The sequence below is a fragment of the Podarcis vaucheri genome (genome assembly GCF_965113315.1).
Source record: "Podarcis vaucheri genome assembly, chromosome: 10".
Classification (NCBI taxonomy): Eukaryota; Metazoa; Chordata; class Lepidosauria; order Squamata; family Lacertidae; genus Podarcis; species Podarcis vaucheri.
The window spans coordinates 5,717,142-5,737,124 of NC_138748.1; the positions used below are offsets into that span (position 1 = coordinate 5,717,142).

A 19,983-nucleotide genomic window follows, 5' to 3' on the forward strand; every position below is an offset into this window, starting at 1 on the left:
TCATATGAAGCTTCTTTTGTGCATTGAAGGTCTTGCTCATATCAAGCGCCTTCTCTGGAAGGGCTGGAGCTTGTCATTTCACAACTGAGTTCTTCTGCAATGGGAAGAGATAGTCATTTTTCTTTGCCTCACAGACTCTGATTTCTATTTTCTCACACTATTTATTTTATTTCGTCTAAGTTTAAAAGTTAACTTAAAAAGAAATCCCAGTTTATAAATTATATTCTTCTTTTGTATACTTTGATATATTTTTTACTTCCCATAAAATAATATGCAATAAATCTGCCAGAAAGCAGATAATTTCCTCATCAATTTCTATGTTGGGGTTTTCTTGAACAGATCTCATTACTATAGCTCTTGAATTAATGTCAGAAAAGACTATCAAGATGTCTCTATCTAATTTTTTCTTTCGTGAAAGGGCTGAGTTAATTCTACATACTGATTTGATCACCACATTGTCTGCAATTCTTCCTAGGATTGTAACAAAGAACTCTTACAGAAACATCTTTAAATCATTTGCTTTCTCTTTCTCTTTAATACCTTTGACCTTAATGCTAGCACGACTCTTTTTATCATCAATAATATCTTTATGACTTTCTAACTAATCTGTCTTTTGTAACATTGATCTTGCTAATCACATCGATAAGTCAGATTCTGTCTTTTCCACTTGTCTTGATTTTTCTGTGTACTTCCTCTGCTGTTTGTAATTCCTTACTTATTTTCCCTTGGTTAGATTTTCAAATCTTTCTTGGAAAGTTTTAATTTTTAAAATTCTGAGTCTGCCTTTCTTTTTTCAAATTAGTTTGCATTGTGTTATTTTTTCAAAAGCTTCAGTATTACTATTCCAAAACATATTCATGATTATTCTCTTCATAGCCACACAATATCCATGTATATATATGTGTGTGTGCATTTTATATACATAAGCTTCATCAATTGCATTAGAACATTCACAATTTTTATCAACTAATTATGCATTCCACCACTCCATTATTAAATTCCCTTAAGCCCTGAATGGTTTTCACTAGAGTTGAGCATTAATGAACTATACCACTGTTTGTGTAATTCACAAGCCCTCTTCAAATTTATTTATACTCCTATCACCTTACATAATATTACAGTAAAAAGTATCTACACTCAGTATTGCACAATGTCCAAGCATAATACCCCCCCCTCTCTGTTAATTATATCACAACAGTAAACTGTTTCTTGGAAAAAAGAGCAGAGCGCAATAATTGCTCAGTCTTTTCTTCAACTGACCGTGGTTCTTCACCTTTGAACGCACCAAAGGAGCCACCAAAGGAGCTCACCCTTCTAGTTGTACTCCTCTAGTGGCACATCACCCAGCACCCTAAAAGTCTTCTTTCATAACTGTTCTCTTGCCTCAATATTATATGCTATTCAGTTGACCCAGAAATACTCACGCAGAGCCAGTCTGCTTAACCAGACAAGACCAGCTGCACAACTGCAGTTGAGGAAAAATGAGAATTATGAGTCCATCAGGAGATTCACATTGGTGCTAAAATGGAGCACACCCCATTCTCCCCATATCTCCATTCCATGCAGGACTCTAAGTCCTCTTTTACAGCTTTCCCTTCCTTTCATAAATGCTCACTTCCTGCTGATATTCTTCACCAAATACTCAAGGGGAGCCCCACATTGGTGCCTAGGTAAAAGCGAGATTCAAGAATCTGACAAGAGAGGTCATATAGGTGGCAAGAGAGACCATACCCCTCTGCTTCCTGTGTCTACACAGTATCACACCTTTATATTATATTTGTAGGCAGATCTTAAATCCAATCCATCATGAAATTTTTGGAAGGGCCAATACTTGAAGAAAGTGAAATTTAGAAGGTATCTAAGGCTGAAAGAATCATCTGCTCTGTCCAGGCCCATTTAAAACAAGTCCCCACAAAAAATATTATTATTTTGCTTTTGCATTCCTTTTAGAACATCTTGATGCTGATTCTTTGGCAATGCACCTGGACAAAGGTCGTGCAAAACAACAAAATCTAAACCATGCAAATCAAGTGTGTGGATGAACAATGAGCAAAAATGAGCTCATTGTTCATTTTTGAACAATTCCTAGTGAAGTACTTGGGGCATGAGGAGTTGCACAAAATAATGGGACATCTGCTTTTAATAGGGTTTTCTTCAGCCAGCTCCGCTTACCACTAAAGAGAAGATGCTGCTCAGATGGCCTGCCAAGACTGTTTCTTTTCTTCTTATCACCACTGCACCGTGCCTTTCTCCAAATCTGCTGCTGGCTGCTGGTGCCCTTCACTTGTTTCTTCGATACTGAGCATATAATTAAAATGGTGGCTGGGTTTTGGAGCTCCAACAAGCAACACAGGCAGTAGATCAGATGTTGGAGCACAGCTCCAATCATTCGTGTCCACTGTCCATGCTGGCTGGCAGCGGATGACAGTTCGAGCTGCCCCACCAACCTCATTCTTCCCCCAGCAAGTCCCACCCTGTTTGCTTTCTTACTTACAACTAGCCAGGGGGTGGCTCTGGTGCCCTGCCTTCTGGCCTACCAGTTCCACTGGCAACCCAATACTATTAGTGGCTGGGATTGATGGGAGATAGGAGTCCAGCAACCTCTGGAGGGCCACAGGTTCTTCATCCCTGAAGTAGATGACATGGGCAGCATAATTTTGCTTTTTAAACTCCTATAAGGACAAAGCTAGTTGTGGCCTTTGAGATACATGAATTCATCTCTGATGTCTTTGTCTCCTTTAATGTGTGCAACTTTGGGCGTGCTGATTGGTATCAGGGTTGTGCTCCAGCCCCAAATCAAGACAATTGCTCCCTGACCTCCTCTTAGCTATGGAAGAAATATATATATATATATAAAGGGACAATGCAGATGCCTGCCTGTTTTTTTTTTTTTCCCCTGTGGAACTAGGAACAAATCTAGATGGGACTTAATTTATGTCAGGAAATTGGCCAGGGGGAAGGGGTTAAACTTGCCACCCCCTTTGCCACAAGCCTGGTCCAAATTTCCTTCAGGTTTTGTTTTTGTTTTGCTTTTTGCTTTTTTTAAGCAAACACACGCAAAGTTTTTGGAGATGAATTTGTGCATTTCTGAGGACATGCCTGGTTTGGCCCTGAATTGATGGTCTGGATATGGGCCATAGCTTTGTGGTAAAACAGTGTCTTTGGTAATTTGGATCAATCCTGGGCACAGTGTCATTAAAAAGATGCTTAGTAGTGGGCCTGAGAAAGGCCCTTGGTCATAGAGCATGGCCAACTAGAAGGGAAGGACCAATGGCCTGACAATCGATGGAAGACAGCTTCATGTGTTTATATTTGAGCTTGCTTGATGGAAAGTGCTGACACACAACAAAATGAAAAAGACAGGTAGGACTAAGACCAATGGGTGGAAAGAGTAGGAAAGCACCATTGGGCTAAATTTCCTAATGGCGAAAGGCATTGGATATCTGGGAGACTGTATCAGGAGTTGGCAGACACTCCTTCACTATAGCTATTTAAGCAGCAATTGGATGGCTAACTACCAAGCATGCTGTTTTTTGCATTCTCTACAGCAGATCCTGCATTGATCTGGGGGATGGACTAGGTGAGTTCTTGAAGATCACCTTCTAACATGAGGCTTATGAATTCTTGTATCTTTATCCCTGCAAAACTAGATCCAGCACAGAGGGAGGGAGAGAGGGAGAGTCATGTATTCCTTTGTATCTAGGCATTATACTTACATGGTTACCTGGAGCTTCTGCAGGTAACAAAACAAATAAGGAAAGTCTGGGTGAAGTAGGAGACTGGAGTAACAGAATGACAAAACAAATAACGTACACTGATCCCTGGATAATACTGAGACTCGGTCATCAACAGGATAGAGAGTCCATGAACAGTGCTTCTCTATGTCTGTAAATCCCACTGCCAGCCCATTAATTGAGCATCTCATCCATTGTCTGGAACTGATCTCCTCCCTTGCTGGGAGATGAGTTGATGGTTTAATAGCTTTTTCACATTTTTGACTTCTACACGTTGCAGCAGATGTTCAGTTGATAAGCCATTAGTTCATAATAATTACAGTATGCCCGTGTGCATAAAAGATAACAGCCACCTGGATGTAATGGGCAAGTTCCCTTTTATTATCCCAGCTGCTGAGTCGTCAAAAAGGTCTTAGTAAATACAAAAGAATCTGATTCCATACATAACGCCTTACAGGGTTACAAAGGCAGGATATGCAGGTCCCCACCCACAAGGAGCTTACAATCAAAGGTAGACAATGGGGAAAACAACAGGAGAAAGAGGTGAGCATCAAAGGAATAAGGGGTGATCCAGTTTTGACCTTAAGGTGTGTTGAATTAATCTGTAGTCTCTCTAGAAAATGGTGGTCTTTCAGAACCTCTCAGGAGGCCCACCTGTTTATAGATGGGCAGTGATGTTAATTTTGACTCGGCGATGTACTTCATAGACTGCTGCATTTGCTCAAGCTGGCTCTGAGATCTTCATTAAGCTGCTCTGAGGCCTCAGTTTGCAGCTCAGAGGTTTCTAGTTTTGCTTCAAGGGTGTCCATTTGCTGCTGATCCTTGGTGTCTTCCTTCAAGCTACTGGCTTTGCTGTTTCAACGTCCAATTCACTTGGACTCGAGAGTGTTGCTGTTATTTCCTCCATTCTGGAACCATTATATGGAACAAAGCTAACATAAGGCCTTGGAAGACTAGACTCTAGACATGTTTTCTGAACTGAAAATCAAATATGTCTCAGATTGGCTTAAATGGCAATCCTTCCCAGGGAGCTCTGGGAATTGTAGCTCCAGGGGGGGGAATAGGGGTGTGCCAACAATTTTGAGCATGCTTAGCAAACCACAATTCCCAGGCTTCTTCAGGGGAAGCAATGGCAATTTAAAGTGGCATGATACTGCTTTAAATGTATAGTGCAGATGGGACCTAAGTCTTTAAGGACCAAACTGCATGCTGCATTAATCATCTAGTTTGCCTTTCAGTGCAAGATTTTTCTTTCCAATAGCCAATGTAGGAGAGGGTCAGGAGGGAATGGATTGTAACATTGGCATGGAGGATCAAGAGCTCCATCTCTCTGTCCTCTGCTGTGTTAGAGATGGTGGCTCATATATGGTGGCTGTTTTGGAAGAAAAGTCTTGTACTCAGGGGCAAACCTGAGTACATTAGTACATTAGTACATGTTACATTAGTGTAACATGTAGCTTGGCCCTTAGTAACTGCGGCTGATTTAAAGGCCTCCACGACTTTGAATGGGATTTGGGTTGAGTTTGTCCTGCCTGTGGAAAGTTGGCAGAGAAGCAAACTTAACATTATCAGCGTTTATGTGAACTTGGAACGTGCAACACACCCTCAAGACAATGCTGATCTTTTGTGCTTGGTAACAACATGATTATGGAGTGCTGCTTCCTTAATCTGCACTCAGTTTCTCGCAAGTGCAGCAGCACATACATTTCCCCCTGAGCTGTTGGTTTTATGGATCTTGGATGTTAGAATCTGTGCGTCATGGCATTAGCAAGAAACAGTCTAATTGCCCTTTTAATGTGTACAGGTGAGTTGGACTATGACAGAGGCAGGTGAATATATTGAGAGAAATTGTACTTAAGAAATACTTTCTCAGATAAGGATCTTGGTAAGCAGTATCTGTAGTTCAAACCTGAAACCTGACAAATCAAAGAGAAAGAAGTAGATTTTCTTCCTTTGACCTTTCTCCCTATTTTAGCAGTTTCAAGGATGACAGCTGACCTCATATTTACTTTCAACCCGGTCAATCTGAATGAGTCGACACCTGTAGGAACGGTGCTAAGTCAAGTTTCTGACCCTGATGTTAATGACACTACAAATATTTACACGACGACTGATCACTTGGATAAATTTAGCATTGATCCAGGTAAGCACGCAATGCTTTTTCATTTGGGCATGCTCAGTATCTTCGTAATTTAATTTTGGGATGAAGAATGAATGAAAAACAAGAGGGTGAAATCACAAGTGTGTGCTTTGTGGCTTTATAAAGTATTTTTATAAGTACAGACAATATAAAAGAAAATGGGCAGGACATAAGAGGTTGTCCTGGCCTCAACGGTGAGCCTTTCCTCCCAATTCATTTTGCACTGTTGCCTCTTTATCCTTTTGGTTTTTAAAATAGTTTTGCCCCAAATTTCCCCTTCAAAATTGTATCAGCCCCCCTCCCCCTAATGAATCTAAAGGAGACTAGCAAAAGGAAGGAAATACTTCAGGTAGGTCAAGAACCACAGTGGGTTCTTTGCAATACTATCCCTACTCTGAGTAGACCCACTGAATTTTTTGAATACAATTAATTTTCATCCATTAATTTCAATGGGTCTGCTCTGAGCAGAACTTAATTGGTTACCACACGGTGTCTACTCTTTGGGAACAATTCACTTAATATATTTTTTTACAGTGCTTCCCTGCAAATGCACTCCCATCCCATAAATCAATTTGGCAGTAAACAAAAGTATCTTTTGCAACCAAAACCATTTCCTGAAATGAGAACAGGGTAAACATGGGCCATTGCTGGCCACTGAATTATTATTTCTTATTATGAAATTAAAATACACACATTGTACGCCAAATATACAGGATATTATTTTGGCAGGGGCACTGGAGGAACGAGATCACGGCAGAGTGCAGACTGGAGTTCTTCTGTGTGTGTACATGCAAGGGAAAGTGTCAATGGTGTTATTGAGAGCTGCTAAAAATCTGCAGGTTACAGAAGGTGGGAGACAAGGCAAAAGTGAAAATCGCAACAAGGGCCTGACCTAACACTGAACTCACTGAGAGCACCATTACTTCAGGAATGCTTCACTATCATTATTTAGCTTTAAAAAGGCCTGCCCATGTAGTAAACCATGCCATCCCACACTGCCGATCTCTGGAAACATTCTGCAAAATCTGCTGTGTGGGGCTGCCCTTGAAGACAGTTTAGAAGCTATAAAGGTAAAGGTAAAGGACCCCTGACAGTTAAGGCCAGTCGCAGACGACTCTGGGGTTGCGGTGCTCATCTCGCTTTACTGGCCAAGGGAACTGGCATACAGCTTCCGGGTCATGTGGCCAGCATGACTAAGCTACTTCTGGCGAACCAGGGCAGTGCATGGAAACGCCGTTTACCTTCCCGCCGGAGCGGTACCTATTTATCTACTTTCACTTTGACGTGCTTTCGAATTGCTAGGTTGGCAGGAGCAGGGACAGAGCAATGCGAGCTCACTCCGTAGCGGGGATTTGAACCGCCGACCTTCTGATCGGCAAGTCCTAGGCTCTGTGGTTTAGACCACAGTGCCACCCGCATCCCTTAGAAGCTATAGTTAGTAGTTAATAAGGCAGGTGGGTTACTGCTTTGGACCAGATGTATGGATCATATCACTCCATTTTTAAAGCAGTTGTACCGGCTACTGGAATTTTTCTGGGCTCAATTCAGAGGGCTGGTTTAACCTTACTGCACAATCTTCTGCATATTTACTCAGAGGCTAAGCTCCACTTTGTTCAGTTGGTCTTATTCCTAGTGAAATGAGTTAGGATTGCAGCCTTATAGCCCCAAACAGCTTGAGACAAGAGTAACTTGAGAACTGCATCCTCTGCAAAAATAAATTTCTGACTATTCAGATCCTCCTGAAAGGCCAAGGATGGGGAACCTACAGCACTCCAGATGTTGTTGAATTTCTGCTCCCATCATCCCCAGACAGGATTGCATATGGTTAGGATGATGGAAGTCATAGTCCACTAATGCCTGGAGATCCAGATGCTCCCATCGCTTTCATTGGCTCTTCTTTGGATTCTCCTGCCTTAAGAAGTGAGACCAGTGATGATGTACAACTGGGGATGGAGGCTCACATTTGCTCTTTCCCAAACAATAACTGAACTGAAATACAGCCATCCTTTGAAATCCACACTCCTCTGAATTCTGCAGTTCAGTTCTCCAGCTAAGCAATGTGTACAAAAATAAAAATACAAGCACAAAGTGTGCAAAAAATTTCACATATTAGTGAAAATAATAAAAATGCATTATATAAAGGAAAATTGTTTTGCAAAAATATGGTTATTAGGCAAAATTGCACACAAAACTGTATATCAGGAGAAATTTGCACTAAAATGTTGGTGAATTTTCATGAGTACTTGCTCTTTAACCAAAAAAATAAAATAAATCACAAACTGATATAGAAGTGTGACTGATGGAACTTAAGATTGGAAAAATGAGGAACTGAGAGAAGCCAAATTTCACAGATTTGCCCATCTATTGGTTTCTTTGTGGGGCTATTGACTTTGGAATTTCCTCCCTTGGGAGACTCACCTGACACAGAGCCTGATATATTTTCAGCACCAGGCAGAGACCATTTTAGTTGCTTGGATGCTTTAGATAGTGGGCTTTTCTCGGTGTTTTGATGTGGGACCTGATCTTTCTCATCTCAAAAGTTCCGAAGGTCAAAAGTCAAGTAAGCAGGTCATAAGCCTTGCTGCTTCAAGCGGCTTGTTTCCATGGTCATGCAAAACAAGCGGGAAGATATCCGCTCTCGCTGATCCCATCCATCTCCTGCTCTGTCACAACAACATCACCCAGATCAGCACAGATGGGAGCAATTTTATCTGCCATGTGCTTAGCAAATTGATCACAGCGCCTCCTTAAGGGTCCCAGGATCAGCATTTCAGGGGGGCGGGCAAGGTTCAGTAAAATTTAACAAGTTGCTCATTCAAGGCTCAGGTGCAACCCTCCGAAACCTGTTTGGTTTTTTTTCCCTAAAAAAGCAGAAGTGATTTTCTTTTTTTTAAACCCCCAACTTATTTTAACCATAACACTATCATTGACACAGACAAAGTCACCCCTTTCTGAAAGGCCCTTTATTTTGGCCTTGGCAGGTGTAGCTAGTAGCTAGGTGTAGCTAGAATCATTGAATTCACAACAGAAGCCATTAATGCAGCAACTACAGAGGTTCCCACACAACAGTGCATGCACTTGATACAAATTGATATATAAAATGTGCTTGCCCACACTCCAAATGCTCTGGTTTATTGGTCCGTGTATTTTTTAATCTAAAGACAAAACAACAGTGGTAAACTGTAAAGCAGCTATCTTTCTTCCAAGTTTCAGGCATCATTAAAAACACGAAAGTATTTAATTTTGAAAGAGATGACAAACATTATGAGCTGCCCATTAAGAAGGGCCTTCACGCAAAAATGAAACATCTCATCATCAACATTCATGATGTTCCTGAAAAACCCAACTGTACAGACCCGGAGTTTGTTTTAGGAACAGGTGAGAAATACTAAATTTGATCCAATACAGTACAGTACTAAATATAACAGGAAAATAAAAAATCTCATTCAGTACCCCAACAAACCCCAACCATAAATGAATGCATAAAGTGCTAATCTTAACAATGCTAGCTCCATCTATTCCAGTCCCCCACTTGCGAAGTTAGTACTGGTTCTGAGCTGTGAGCAGCAGTCTGAGGTGACCCTGGAGTTGGGAACCAGAAATTGTGGGAGAAGCCCATTCTAGACGAGAGGAAAAAGAGAAGGGTAGAGCAAAACACCAGCCAAGGATACAAGAACACATTGGAGCTGCCACATTGCTCAAGCAATGCTCTACTGGAACGGGAAGTATTCTTATACTCCAGGGGTGGGGAACCTTGGATCCTCCAAATGTTACTGAATTATAATCCCCACCATCCTTGGGCACTGGCCATGCTTGCTGAGGCTGATGGGAGTTGTAGATCAGCAACATGTGGAGATGCCAAAGTTCCCCCAATCCTGTTATACTCCTTCCTTTCTAGGAAGATCCAATGGCCACCCTGAGTAGGCAAAGTCATTTCAGACCAGAAGGTTCTTCACTGAGAAGTTTCCACCAGTAGTTCCATACTTCATCACATGGGGCTTCTGCACATAGTGCAAGTAACTCCTAACAATCAGCCAATCCCATGCCTCTAGCATCTCACCAGCAAAGCCTTGCTGTTGGTATAAGTATTCTGAGGTAAACTACTTGTAAAAGCACATTTTAGTTTTTGTTTATTTATTTGCTTCACAGCTAATGTAATTGTTAATGAAAACTCGCCGGTACTTACGTCAATCTACAGAATGGAAGCAGTAGATGAGGATCTTGTAAATGGTGATCATTTAACGGTACATAGTTCTCTTTTTCCTGTTGTAGTAGAGTACATTCCATAGATGTTGTTTTTAAAAAGCTGAAGTGCTGCTACTAGGTTTTCAGGAAAAAAATGGCCCCCAGTTTCCTCTTTGGGGAGGGACTGCATTTTGCTGGCTATGTCACCAAAAGGTCCCTTCTTGCTGCAATTTCTACAGCATTTGCTCCTCTTTTGAATTAATTGTTTCTGAATCTCAGATGTACCCATGATATGTCTACACCATGCAAATGATAGGTATGCTGTTTTGCAGTTCACTGTGGAGAGAACATTGTCTGCACCCAAGGAAGGGGGAGAGTTTTTTGTCCTGGATCCAGATACTGGTGTTTTGAGACGGAATGCAAACCAGCCCCTGGACTATGATCAAGGATATCATGTAATAATGATGAGTCACTGCGATGTAATACTGTGCAGTGCTGAAGGGTGGCAGGAAAGGGATTTCTTTGAAAATAAATGAATCTGTGGTCTAGCTCAGGGTTGGGAGAGGAAAGGGGTCGTGTAAGTAAGGTTAGCTAGCATAGAATGACTAGATGTGCCAGGATTGCTACCTTATGCATGTGTTGTGGCCAAAAATCTTGACCATGCCTCACCTTCACCAGCAGAACGAATGGTTGCATCTGGTTTGGTTTAGAGTAGACCCACTAAATCAATGAGTTGTATCTAATGAGGTCACCATGTTAGCCCAAGGACTTCTGCTTGTGCAATGGAACTTCTTCTTCCCATGTCCCTCTCCCATAGATGCCCTGGAGAGTTGGTGGAACCATGAGGAGAGGAGAAGGAGAGGAAGTCCTGTTGTGCTGGTGGAAGTCTTTGTGATATCCAGATGACTTTGTTGGATACCACCCATGGGACTGAAGTTAAAGGTGTCCACTGATTTTAGTAGGTTTACTCTGTGCAGGATATATCCCATACACAACTGTTGCTGTTTTTAAAATGCTCCTCTATGAAATGCTGATGTTAGATTGCTCAGTTAGACCTGTCACCAAATTTCACATAGAGTGAAACCAGAAGAGAAACTGGAATTTCCCAAAAGGGTGAAATGTATTCACTATAAAAGATAGCTCAGAAATCAGTTAAGTAATAATAAGAATAAAATATTTAGTATATTTAGTATTATGTTTGTACTTGTTGGATTCTTGCCCTGTGACCATAAGATGAAGGGAAGTATATAAATATGCACATCTACTATATAGTTCTGAAAGTGGTTTGATTGTCCATCTGTTCTCTATGGGTTTAGATATGCCTCTTGGGTTCCTGAGGTGGGGGCAGGGGTCTTCATCAATATTTGAACACCAGCCACCATTTTGAATTAAGTGACAAACCAAAATGTCACCCTTCTTTGTAAATAATAATAATAATAATAATAATAATAATAATAATAATAATAGATTGATTTACTCCACTATAGCTGTTCCTATGAATGTCCTATATTCATAATTGTAAATTTTAGACGGTTATTTTTTTAAATTTTAGATGGTTATTTAATTATGGCTGTAATAAATGTGATGTTCTGTTCCACCAATATTTTCTCCTAGAAATTTCTGTTCCTGATGAGAGCCACAGATACAACAGGAAACTTCTGTCAAGGAACATTAACCGTGAATATTCAAGACTTAAATGATGAAAAACCTGAATTTGAGTAAGAAATATGCTTCTTTTTATCAAGGAATAAAACAAAAAAGGACTGTTTTATCCAAGTTTGCTTGAATACAGAAATGTTTATAAACACTTGAAAGATAATATGCTCTTGTGGCTTATATGGTCTTGGCTTTTACTCAAAGCTTGATGACATTTGACTAAAATAAGACTATAAAAATTGGTTTTGTTAAATGGAGGTTTTAGATGTGTCTCCATTTTCAGTTTAAGGCAGTATAGCCCACAACCATGGAATTCCCTCCCCACAGAGATCCGTCTTCCCACTTCATTGAACAGTTTTCAATGAATGCTGAGGATGCAATCTTTGCCCTGATTTGATTCCTGAGATGTATAGTTTCAGGACCCACCCTATTCTTGGTGATTGCATTTTTTTTTTTGTAATTGTAATTATAGGGTGAAGGGTTGTTAATATATTAGTAATAGTAAAAATAGTAGCAAGAACAACAACCCAATGTTAATAATAAGGATGCACACATCAGGGAGTTGGGATTGGCTGAAGGTTCCCAATAATTGGGCAATTGGTGATATATTTGGGTTTGCTGCTTTGTAATGTGCAGAAGGGCATTTTGCTGTATTGTAAGCATTTACTTGCCGGTGTTGCACATGATGGGGCCATAGGTTTTTGAATGAAGCATAAGAAATCATGAGATCGCAGCTTCACCAGTAAATATAGCTTACTTTCATGTTTGCCACTGCATTTAGACCCTTTCCTTCAGATTCTGTGAATATGACCGAAAACGTGCCAGTGGGAAGTATTATTGCCACAGTGAAAGCGGTGGATCGAGATGAGAACAGCAACATTACCTATGCATTCATAAAGCCACAGGCACTGTTTGGCTTGGACCAAAGTAAGCGATATCTTTGCACATTTTCAGCATAGGCCTCATAAGAATTGTGAAATGGTTTAATTTCCTCAGCGTCCCTTTCTAGAATTTTTATTCACACAAAATCTCCCTATAAAGTATCTTCTATCGTACTTCTTTGTGCCTCGATGATTCATACAACCAGTTCAGGTGATCTTGATGCAGCTTGCTACTATGTCTGCCACTGCACTGTGCAATCATCTACGGTCCCACTATGTGTAGTACCTCGAGTACACAATGAACTAGTCCCTTTTGTCCCAATAAATTACCTTAAAGGTTACAAGTGATAGGACTTAGTCTATTGCACCGTACTCTCTGTTCTTGTAGGAACATTTCAGAGTGACATTCAGTATGATCTATCCATCACAATTTCCTCATTTCTGTTTCTTTTCCCCCACAATCAGAAAGAGGCACAATTACTGTTTTAGAGCCTTTGGATTCAGTCAGTACTAAACATGTCAGAGTTTACCCACTGGAAATTGAGGCAAGGGACGATGGAAACATTCACACTGCCTCTTACACACTAATCGTATTTGTAGAAGATGTGAATGACCAACCAGTGTGTGATCCAAGTTTTTCTACAGGAACAGGCAAGTTGATGTTGATTGCGTCTATTAGCTCAAAGTCATTGAAAATCAGTTCTCAATGGGCAAAGTTAAACTCTTTTAATCTTCTTTGACTACAGTGGGACTTAAAAGTATGTAAACTAACATGGGTAATTTGAACATTACATATTGTGAAAAAAATTAGTAGATTTACACGTACTTTAGCTCTGCATTCATCCGACTGACATTAGAAGGTGGGTTTTTTGGCATTAATGCTGTCTTTGAGCACAGTGGAAACATTCAGCTAATTGTACAAAAAGAGAGAAATGATATGAAGTGGGAAGTTCATCAGCAATTGAGAGGACAGTGGTTAGTTATAGCAGAGACTGTAGTGAACCAACATAGGCTGCATTCAGACAGCATATTATTCCATTTTCACACAACATAAAAGCAAATCTAGTGAAAGTTCAGCATTCATTTCTGCCTTAATTCCTTCCAGAAAAGAATATTTCCAAACCCATTAACCCAGAAAATTGTGGAAGAGATGGGATTTGGGTACATGGTGTATGGGCATATAGCTCTTTTATGGGTGAATCATGGGGGGGCAGAGAAAGGCAGATGTAAGGATGGGTAAGGGGGGTAGTGACTTGTCCAATGACATTCATTGCTGTGTCACAACACTCTATTGGTGTAAATGATATTTAGGGCCACATGCTGGTATATCATTCAAAAAGCCACAATTCCATAATGCAACAGACACTGTGGTGTGAAAAGAATGTTAGAAATTGGGACCAAAGGACTGCCTTTATAGTCAGTGAAACTAATGTAATAAACCTCATTTCTGAATGCAGCCATAAAGAACTATCACTGCCAAGAAGAGGACATTTCATGGCCTAGTATAGGTGGGAGGTCAGGAGTAGCGTTTTATTTTGCCTGGGGTGCAAAAATGCTGAAGCCTTGCTCTGTGTACAAACATCTGTTTTTCTTGGCTAGCTGGGAAATCTTGTGAGGTAGAATTTTAGTGCTAAAGTTCTGGCTTCACAATGAGATTTAGCTTGGTCTCACTAGAGAATAGCCTAGCTCTGCTCAATTTTCCTTTCAGTTAGAGCTTCTACATTCCTTATTTATTATTATGTCAGTGGGATGCCCACCTGCTATTGACCTACACAAGGACAGCAGAGCCTTAGACTGGGCCTATTATTTGCAAGGAATCTATGTTTTTCCCGCTCCCCCATTGCAAATGGGTATAGACGATTTCTACATTCAAATAAACCATTTATGGTTGTTACACAAATTCTGTTTGCCTGACTTATTTTAATGGGTCTGGTTTGTTATTCCTATTGCCCAGGCATTTCTGTATCAGTTCCTGAAACATTTCCAGCTGCCCCAGCTGTCTACACAGTTCTGGCAAGAGATCTGGACCCAGGCGAAGAAATTGAAGTATGTGGACAAGGGGTGTTCCAGAAATGTTTTAGTCAGTGAATGGAGTATGCCACAGTAGGAACTTGCCTCTACTAAGTTCTCAATACCCTACAAATGCAACTTTATATATCTGGGTTCATAATGCAGAACCTGAGATTGCAATTTCCCCCCTCTTAGAATCATAGAATTTTGCTTAAGGAATTTCCAAGTTCAGCACATGACTATTCACAAGTAAGTCTCGTTGGCTTTAATGGGGTTTCTCTCAGGTGAGGATGTGTGAAATTCTATTCACTTCACATTTAAAGGTGAACTTGCCAAATCAGCATTTTCCAAAGCAACCTGTGAACCAAAATGCAGCTAACCTTTGAAATTTGCACTTCTCTGAATTTTGCACTGTAGTTTTCCAGCCAAGTCATGTGTACAAAAGTGCATGTACTATGGTAAAATCTTCCGATAAATGCATACGTTAATGAAAACAACATACAACATGCATTATATTAAGGAACATTATTTGCAAAACTGTGTAAATTAGGCGACATTGCATGGAGAAAAGTGTATATTAGGATAAATTCACTGTAAAATGCTGGTGAATTTTCACAACTTTTTTTTTTAACTGCAAACTGATTTAGAAATTTGGGTAAACAAGAAACTTAAATTGTCATAATTGCCCATCCCTTGTCACAAATATGTGAGTATATGATTGCAGCCCTAGTAAAGTAATACTTCTCCAAAATCATGGATTTTTTGAAGCGGTCTCAAAGTTTTTCTTGTTATTTTCAAACATTTGGTTTAGGTTAAGAGAGAACTGGTTCTAAGAAAAGCTGTATTGGATTGGACCAACAGTCCATGTAGCCCAGTACTTTTCTTTCCAGCAGTAACTAGCAAGATGCCTCTGGAAGTTTGCATGCAGGACATGAAGAATAGGGAATATTCCTGGGCCAAGTAAGGTGGTTTGCAGCCTTGTACTCCAAGACATTCCCATTAAAATGCAGGTGGTTTTTGTTTGGTTATACTGTTACTCCAAATAGCCATTCTTACTTTTTATGTGGACTTCTGGGCATTTGAAGCTGCTTCAATGATTTAGCATTCTCCTCAGTGGTATATTTAGTATGTTCAAGGTGGCACACATGATTCTCCCCATTTTATCCTCACATCAATGCTGTACTGTGGGCTTTGCTGAGAGATGGTGATTGGCCCAGGGTGAGCTTCATGACTGAGTCTCCCAGGTCCTAGTCTCGTACTATAACCATTACAACACACTGAATGTAGGCAGGAGAGTCCTTTTATTTGAAGGAGTCCTCTAGCGGAAGACTAACCTCTGAGAGCCCTTCAAAAAGAGAGCTTTCACCTGTAAAACAAGACCCTATACCTACCCTCATATTAATATAAAGGTAAAGGTACCCCCGCCCGTACGGGCCAGTCGTGTCTGACTCTGGGGTTGCGCGCCCATCTCGCTTAAGAGGCCGGGGGCCAGCGCTGTCCGGAGACACTTCCAGGTCACATGGCCAGCGTGACAAAGCTGCTCTGGTGAGCCAGCACCAGCGCAGCGCACGGAAACGCCGTTTACCTTCCCGCTATAAAGCGGTACCTATTTATCTACTTGCACTAAAGGGTGCTTTCGAACTGCTAGGTTGGCAGGAGCTGGGACCGAACGACGGGAGCTCACCCCGCCGCGGGGATTCGAACCGCCTACCATGCGATCGGCAAGTCCTAGGCGCTGAGGTTTTACCCACAGCGCCACCCGCGTCCCCATATTAATATATGGGACTATTATCTGACTAAGGACCGATTTCCCAAACATCATTGAAAGACCTTGGGAACAAAAGCCACCCTAAGCACAAGCTGTGAGTCCCATAAGAGAACACAACACAACACAACACGCCAGTGGCCTGTAGGGTAATATTTGCCCATATTCAAAATGGGGCTTTGGGGCACTTGTGGAGATTTTGCAAATAATGCTTGCTACTAATAATGCCTGAGTCAATAATTAGCTAAAGCTATTTTTATGAAACCAGTCTGCTGAACCTCCCACCTTCTGTGCTCCTTCTGCGCTCCTCCTCTTGGTGTTCTGATTCTTCCGATTGCTTTTCTCCTCTGTGTCACTGCGTCATTCTTCCTGCCTGCTTTCCTAACGTCCTTCCTTAGTTCCACCTGCACTGATAAAGCAGCAACCCCAATTCACTTTTACAGCCCATCCCCCCTTTCTGTGTTGTGATTTAGGGCAAGGGACCTTAGCAGACAAGCTGCAAAACAATAGACTTCATGGATCCCTGCTGAAGCATATTGCTTATGATTGAGGACTTTCTAGTGCCACACCACCACCAAGAAAAGGAGAGAGAAATGCTGATTATAGTCAGACTATATCACATGCTCAGGTTTTCCATTGCTATTGGCTGTAAGAAGCCTAATTCTGAGATATAAAGTATCAGCTGAATAGAAAGACATTGTCATCCATCCATCACTATAGGATAATATGCCATATTAAGCCCTCTTGTTTGGCAATTAACTGTTTATTCTGAGATAATGGATTTGTTTAGCTCTTCTCTCACAAGCTGATTTGTTTTAAGAACACAATATTTTATCACATGAAGGTCAAGGGTGTTTGAAAGAGAGGGTAAAAGGATAGGGAACAAATTATGCGTTGGAGTAAGATAAACATCCTAGCCATTGTTTTTGCACCGCAAGTATTCCTTGGCACTCTCTTTTTGTTTCAAACAACTGAAAGTATGCATTTGGGGAGGGGGGAGAGTAGTTCTGGTTTTGCAAACAGAAGGAAAAGAAGTGATTTCAGCGATTCTACTGAAATTGCAATTTGCAACTAATTACATAAGCATAACCATTAGTACTCAACAGCAAACAAAATTGAAGGAGAATTGTTCAAGTGCTCTTCCTTCTCTTGCAAATACTTCCTTTAGAAGCCCTGAAAATGGAAAGGAATAAAATTATCTGACTAGCCAATTAAAGCCTCTCTTGAGAACTGAAATACCTGGTGTGATTAACAACTTTTGTATTTGTGTTTCAAATATGCTTTGTGAGTCTAAACTGCAGTCTGGACAATGTGTCCTGACTGTACAAAATTAAGTTGTGTATTGAACACAGGAGAGTTTGCAAGGGCTTTCTAGATATTTAACATTAGTCCATTCCCCCTTACACAGGGGAGGGGAGCCCTTTTGGCCAGCTGGACCACATCTTTGCACCCCCTCCAGACACCAGATGTCAAAGCTGGGGCGGTGGCAGGAGGGTTCTGCCTTGTCAGCATGTTTCCTACAGTGAAGACATTGGTGAAGCAGGACCTATCAGGATTGAACTCTTTCATCCTGCTCTCCACAGCCTGGTAATCGGAGTAGTAAAAGAGGTGATTAGGAATGCACACTGATTAGCCCCTGTTCTTTACTACACACTTCAGAATAGGGACTAATCTTTGCGTAATGCCTGGAATGCCTCGAGGGGCTGATGTACCAAAGCTTTCTCTCAATAAAAGATAATAGGAAAACCTTAATGAGTCTCTGCTCCGTTGCAGGAGGCGAGGGCATCAAATGTACTTTAGCACTGCTGTGAAGTGCTGCTGGGAACTGCACAGCTGTTGGTTTTTTAAATTTTAGTTTCTAGCTTTTTAGCTTTTAAATTAATGTTGAATCATAAACTATGGGAAGTTTGGCACAAGCCAAAACCAAGGGCTTGGCTATAGAGATGCAAATATAACATTTTAAGTGTGTTTTAAGTGCATTATACAAATGTGACACTAGATGGAGATGGTGAGCTCATGGCAAATCCAATATAGTTTTCAAAACACTTTAAAAAAAGGCATTTTCACAGCGGGGGTTTTTATTTATGTCTAGATTCCACCCAAGTGTCCTTAAAGCATGTATGTGTGGTACAATGGGAAACTCAGGGGATACAAATTGAACTTTGTATATGAGTTGCTTGCCCCCCCACCAAATTCCATGGGGGGTTCTTCCTGTCTAAAATCCCAAATCCATCTCCAATCCTCTCCCCCCCGAAAAAAATGGGTAATCCATGTTGCTGCAGCGGAAACTGTTCAGATGTCTTATTCGTTTCCCTAATTCCACAAACCAATGCTGCAAATGTACTATATGAATCAGGCAGCAGTGAGATAATTTCTGGTCCAGTTTTATATCAAGGTCTATATCAAAGCCTGATCTCTTCACACTGACAAAGAACGTTCTCTGCTAGCAGACTCATGAACCTCTGCATGGTGAGGGGAGACAAATGCCAGGTGGTATGGGTTATATAATCATTTGACTGCTCCTGAAATTTTAATCCTGCAGTCGACAAAGGTGAAACTACTATAAACATGGGTCCCCCATCTGCGTATAATTACATCCGCTTTCCATTTCAGAGCAAACACTCAATGGTTGTTCCATAACAGCCAAGAGGCATGCCAAGTTTTCTCTGTTCTGTGGACCAGCGACATCTAACCAGGATGACCCTGGTGTGTAGTAACTCTCATCCCCTCAAAATCTGGGGAACAGATTTCATCTAGTGGCATTTAATTTCAAACGGTAGAGGGCACAAATATGATCCAGATTTTCTCCTTATTAATAAATCTGAGGATTTAGGGAGCCATAAAAATATTATGACTTATGCACATAAAGCCCATTATTAAAAATGAATGGGATAGTATAAAGAAATAATTTAGAAACTTACAACTGAGGACTTAACAACCCTCATGAAGTTCATCTGATGTTTGGAATTGGATGAGTGGAAAGGCTTAGTTTATATAAACTGTGCTCATTAGATTAATGTTAATTTGCAGTGTGTTCTTTTCAGAGTGCTCTTTAAAACTTCACACACACAAAGCACGCAAAGCTACTTTGTCCTTTTCTACCTTTTAACTGTTCCCCCCCTTCCTTCCTCAGTTTTCTATTATCTCTTCTTCAGCCAACACCACAACTTATTTTGCACTGGATTCAGCAAACGGTGGGATTTATCGAAAAGCTGAAGCAGCTCTGGATTATGAAGCAGACCCTAAAGTAAGGTTACCCAGATACAAATCCGTTGATAATGCTCAGAACTGATGTTTGTTCTAAGGTGGTGTGTTTTCCACCATTTTAGCTTTTGCCCCCAAATGAATTGTACAGTATCATCTGCCTGCCTGCCTATCCCTGCATTCTAATCCAAACCTTGGCATGCCCAGAAAGGGCTGGGAAAGATCAGTCTGAAGCATTGGTAGGCTGGTAGGCTGTGTAATTACTATTGAGACAGATGCAGTATGAGTCTGATTTGTATAAGGCAATGGTTCCCAAAACCTGTCCCCCATGGATCACCGGAAAATTGCTGAGGCAGACCACTTACTGATTGTTCTGCCTGTTGTAGTAATTTCATTAGATGCTGTATG

General features: G+C 40.9%; 1 protein-coding gene across 1 annotated transcript in view; it reads left to right on the plus strand.

Moving 5' to 3' along the window:
* Positions 1 to 5,720: 5,720 nt before the first annotated feature.
* The window catches only part of LOC309541952 (cadherin-related family member 4-like), a gene marked incomplete at its 5' end in the record, with an annotated part of 54,367 nt that continues 40,104 nt past the window's right edge, over positions 5,721 to 19,983 (plus strand). The window contains 9 exons of the mRNA XM_082240230.1: positions 5,721 to 5,877; positions 9,088 to 9,252; positions 10,024 to 10,118; positions 10,392 to 10,514; positions 11,674 to 11,777; positions 12,497 to 12,642; positions 13,062 to 13,247; positions 14,551 to 14,642; positions 19,505 to 19,618. Of these exons, the coding sequence (XP_082096356.1) occupies positions 5,721 to 5,877; positions 9,088 to 9,252; positions 10,024 to 10,118; positions 10,392 to 10,514; positions 11,674 to 11,777; positions 12,497 to 12,642; positions 13,062 to 13,247; positions 14,551 to 14,642; positions 19,505 to 19,618 (1,182 nt within the window). The remainder of the gene's footprint in view (positions 5,878 to 9,087; positions 9,253 to 10,023; positions 10,119 to 10,391; positions 10,515 to 11,673; positions 11,778 to 12,496; positions 12,643 to 13,061; positions 13,248 to 14,550; positions 14,643 to 19,504; positions 19,619 to 19,983) is intronic.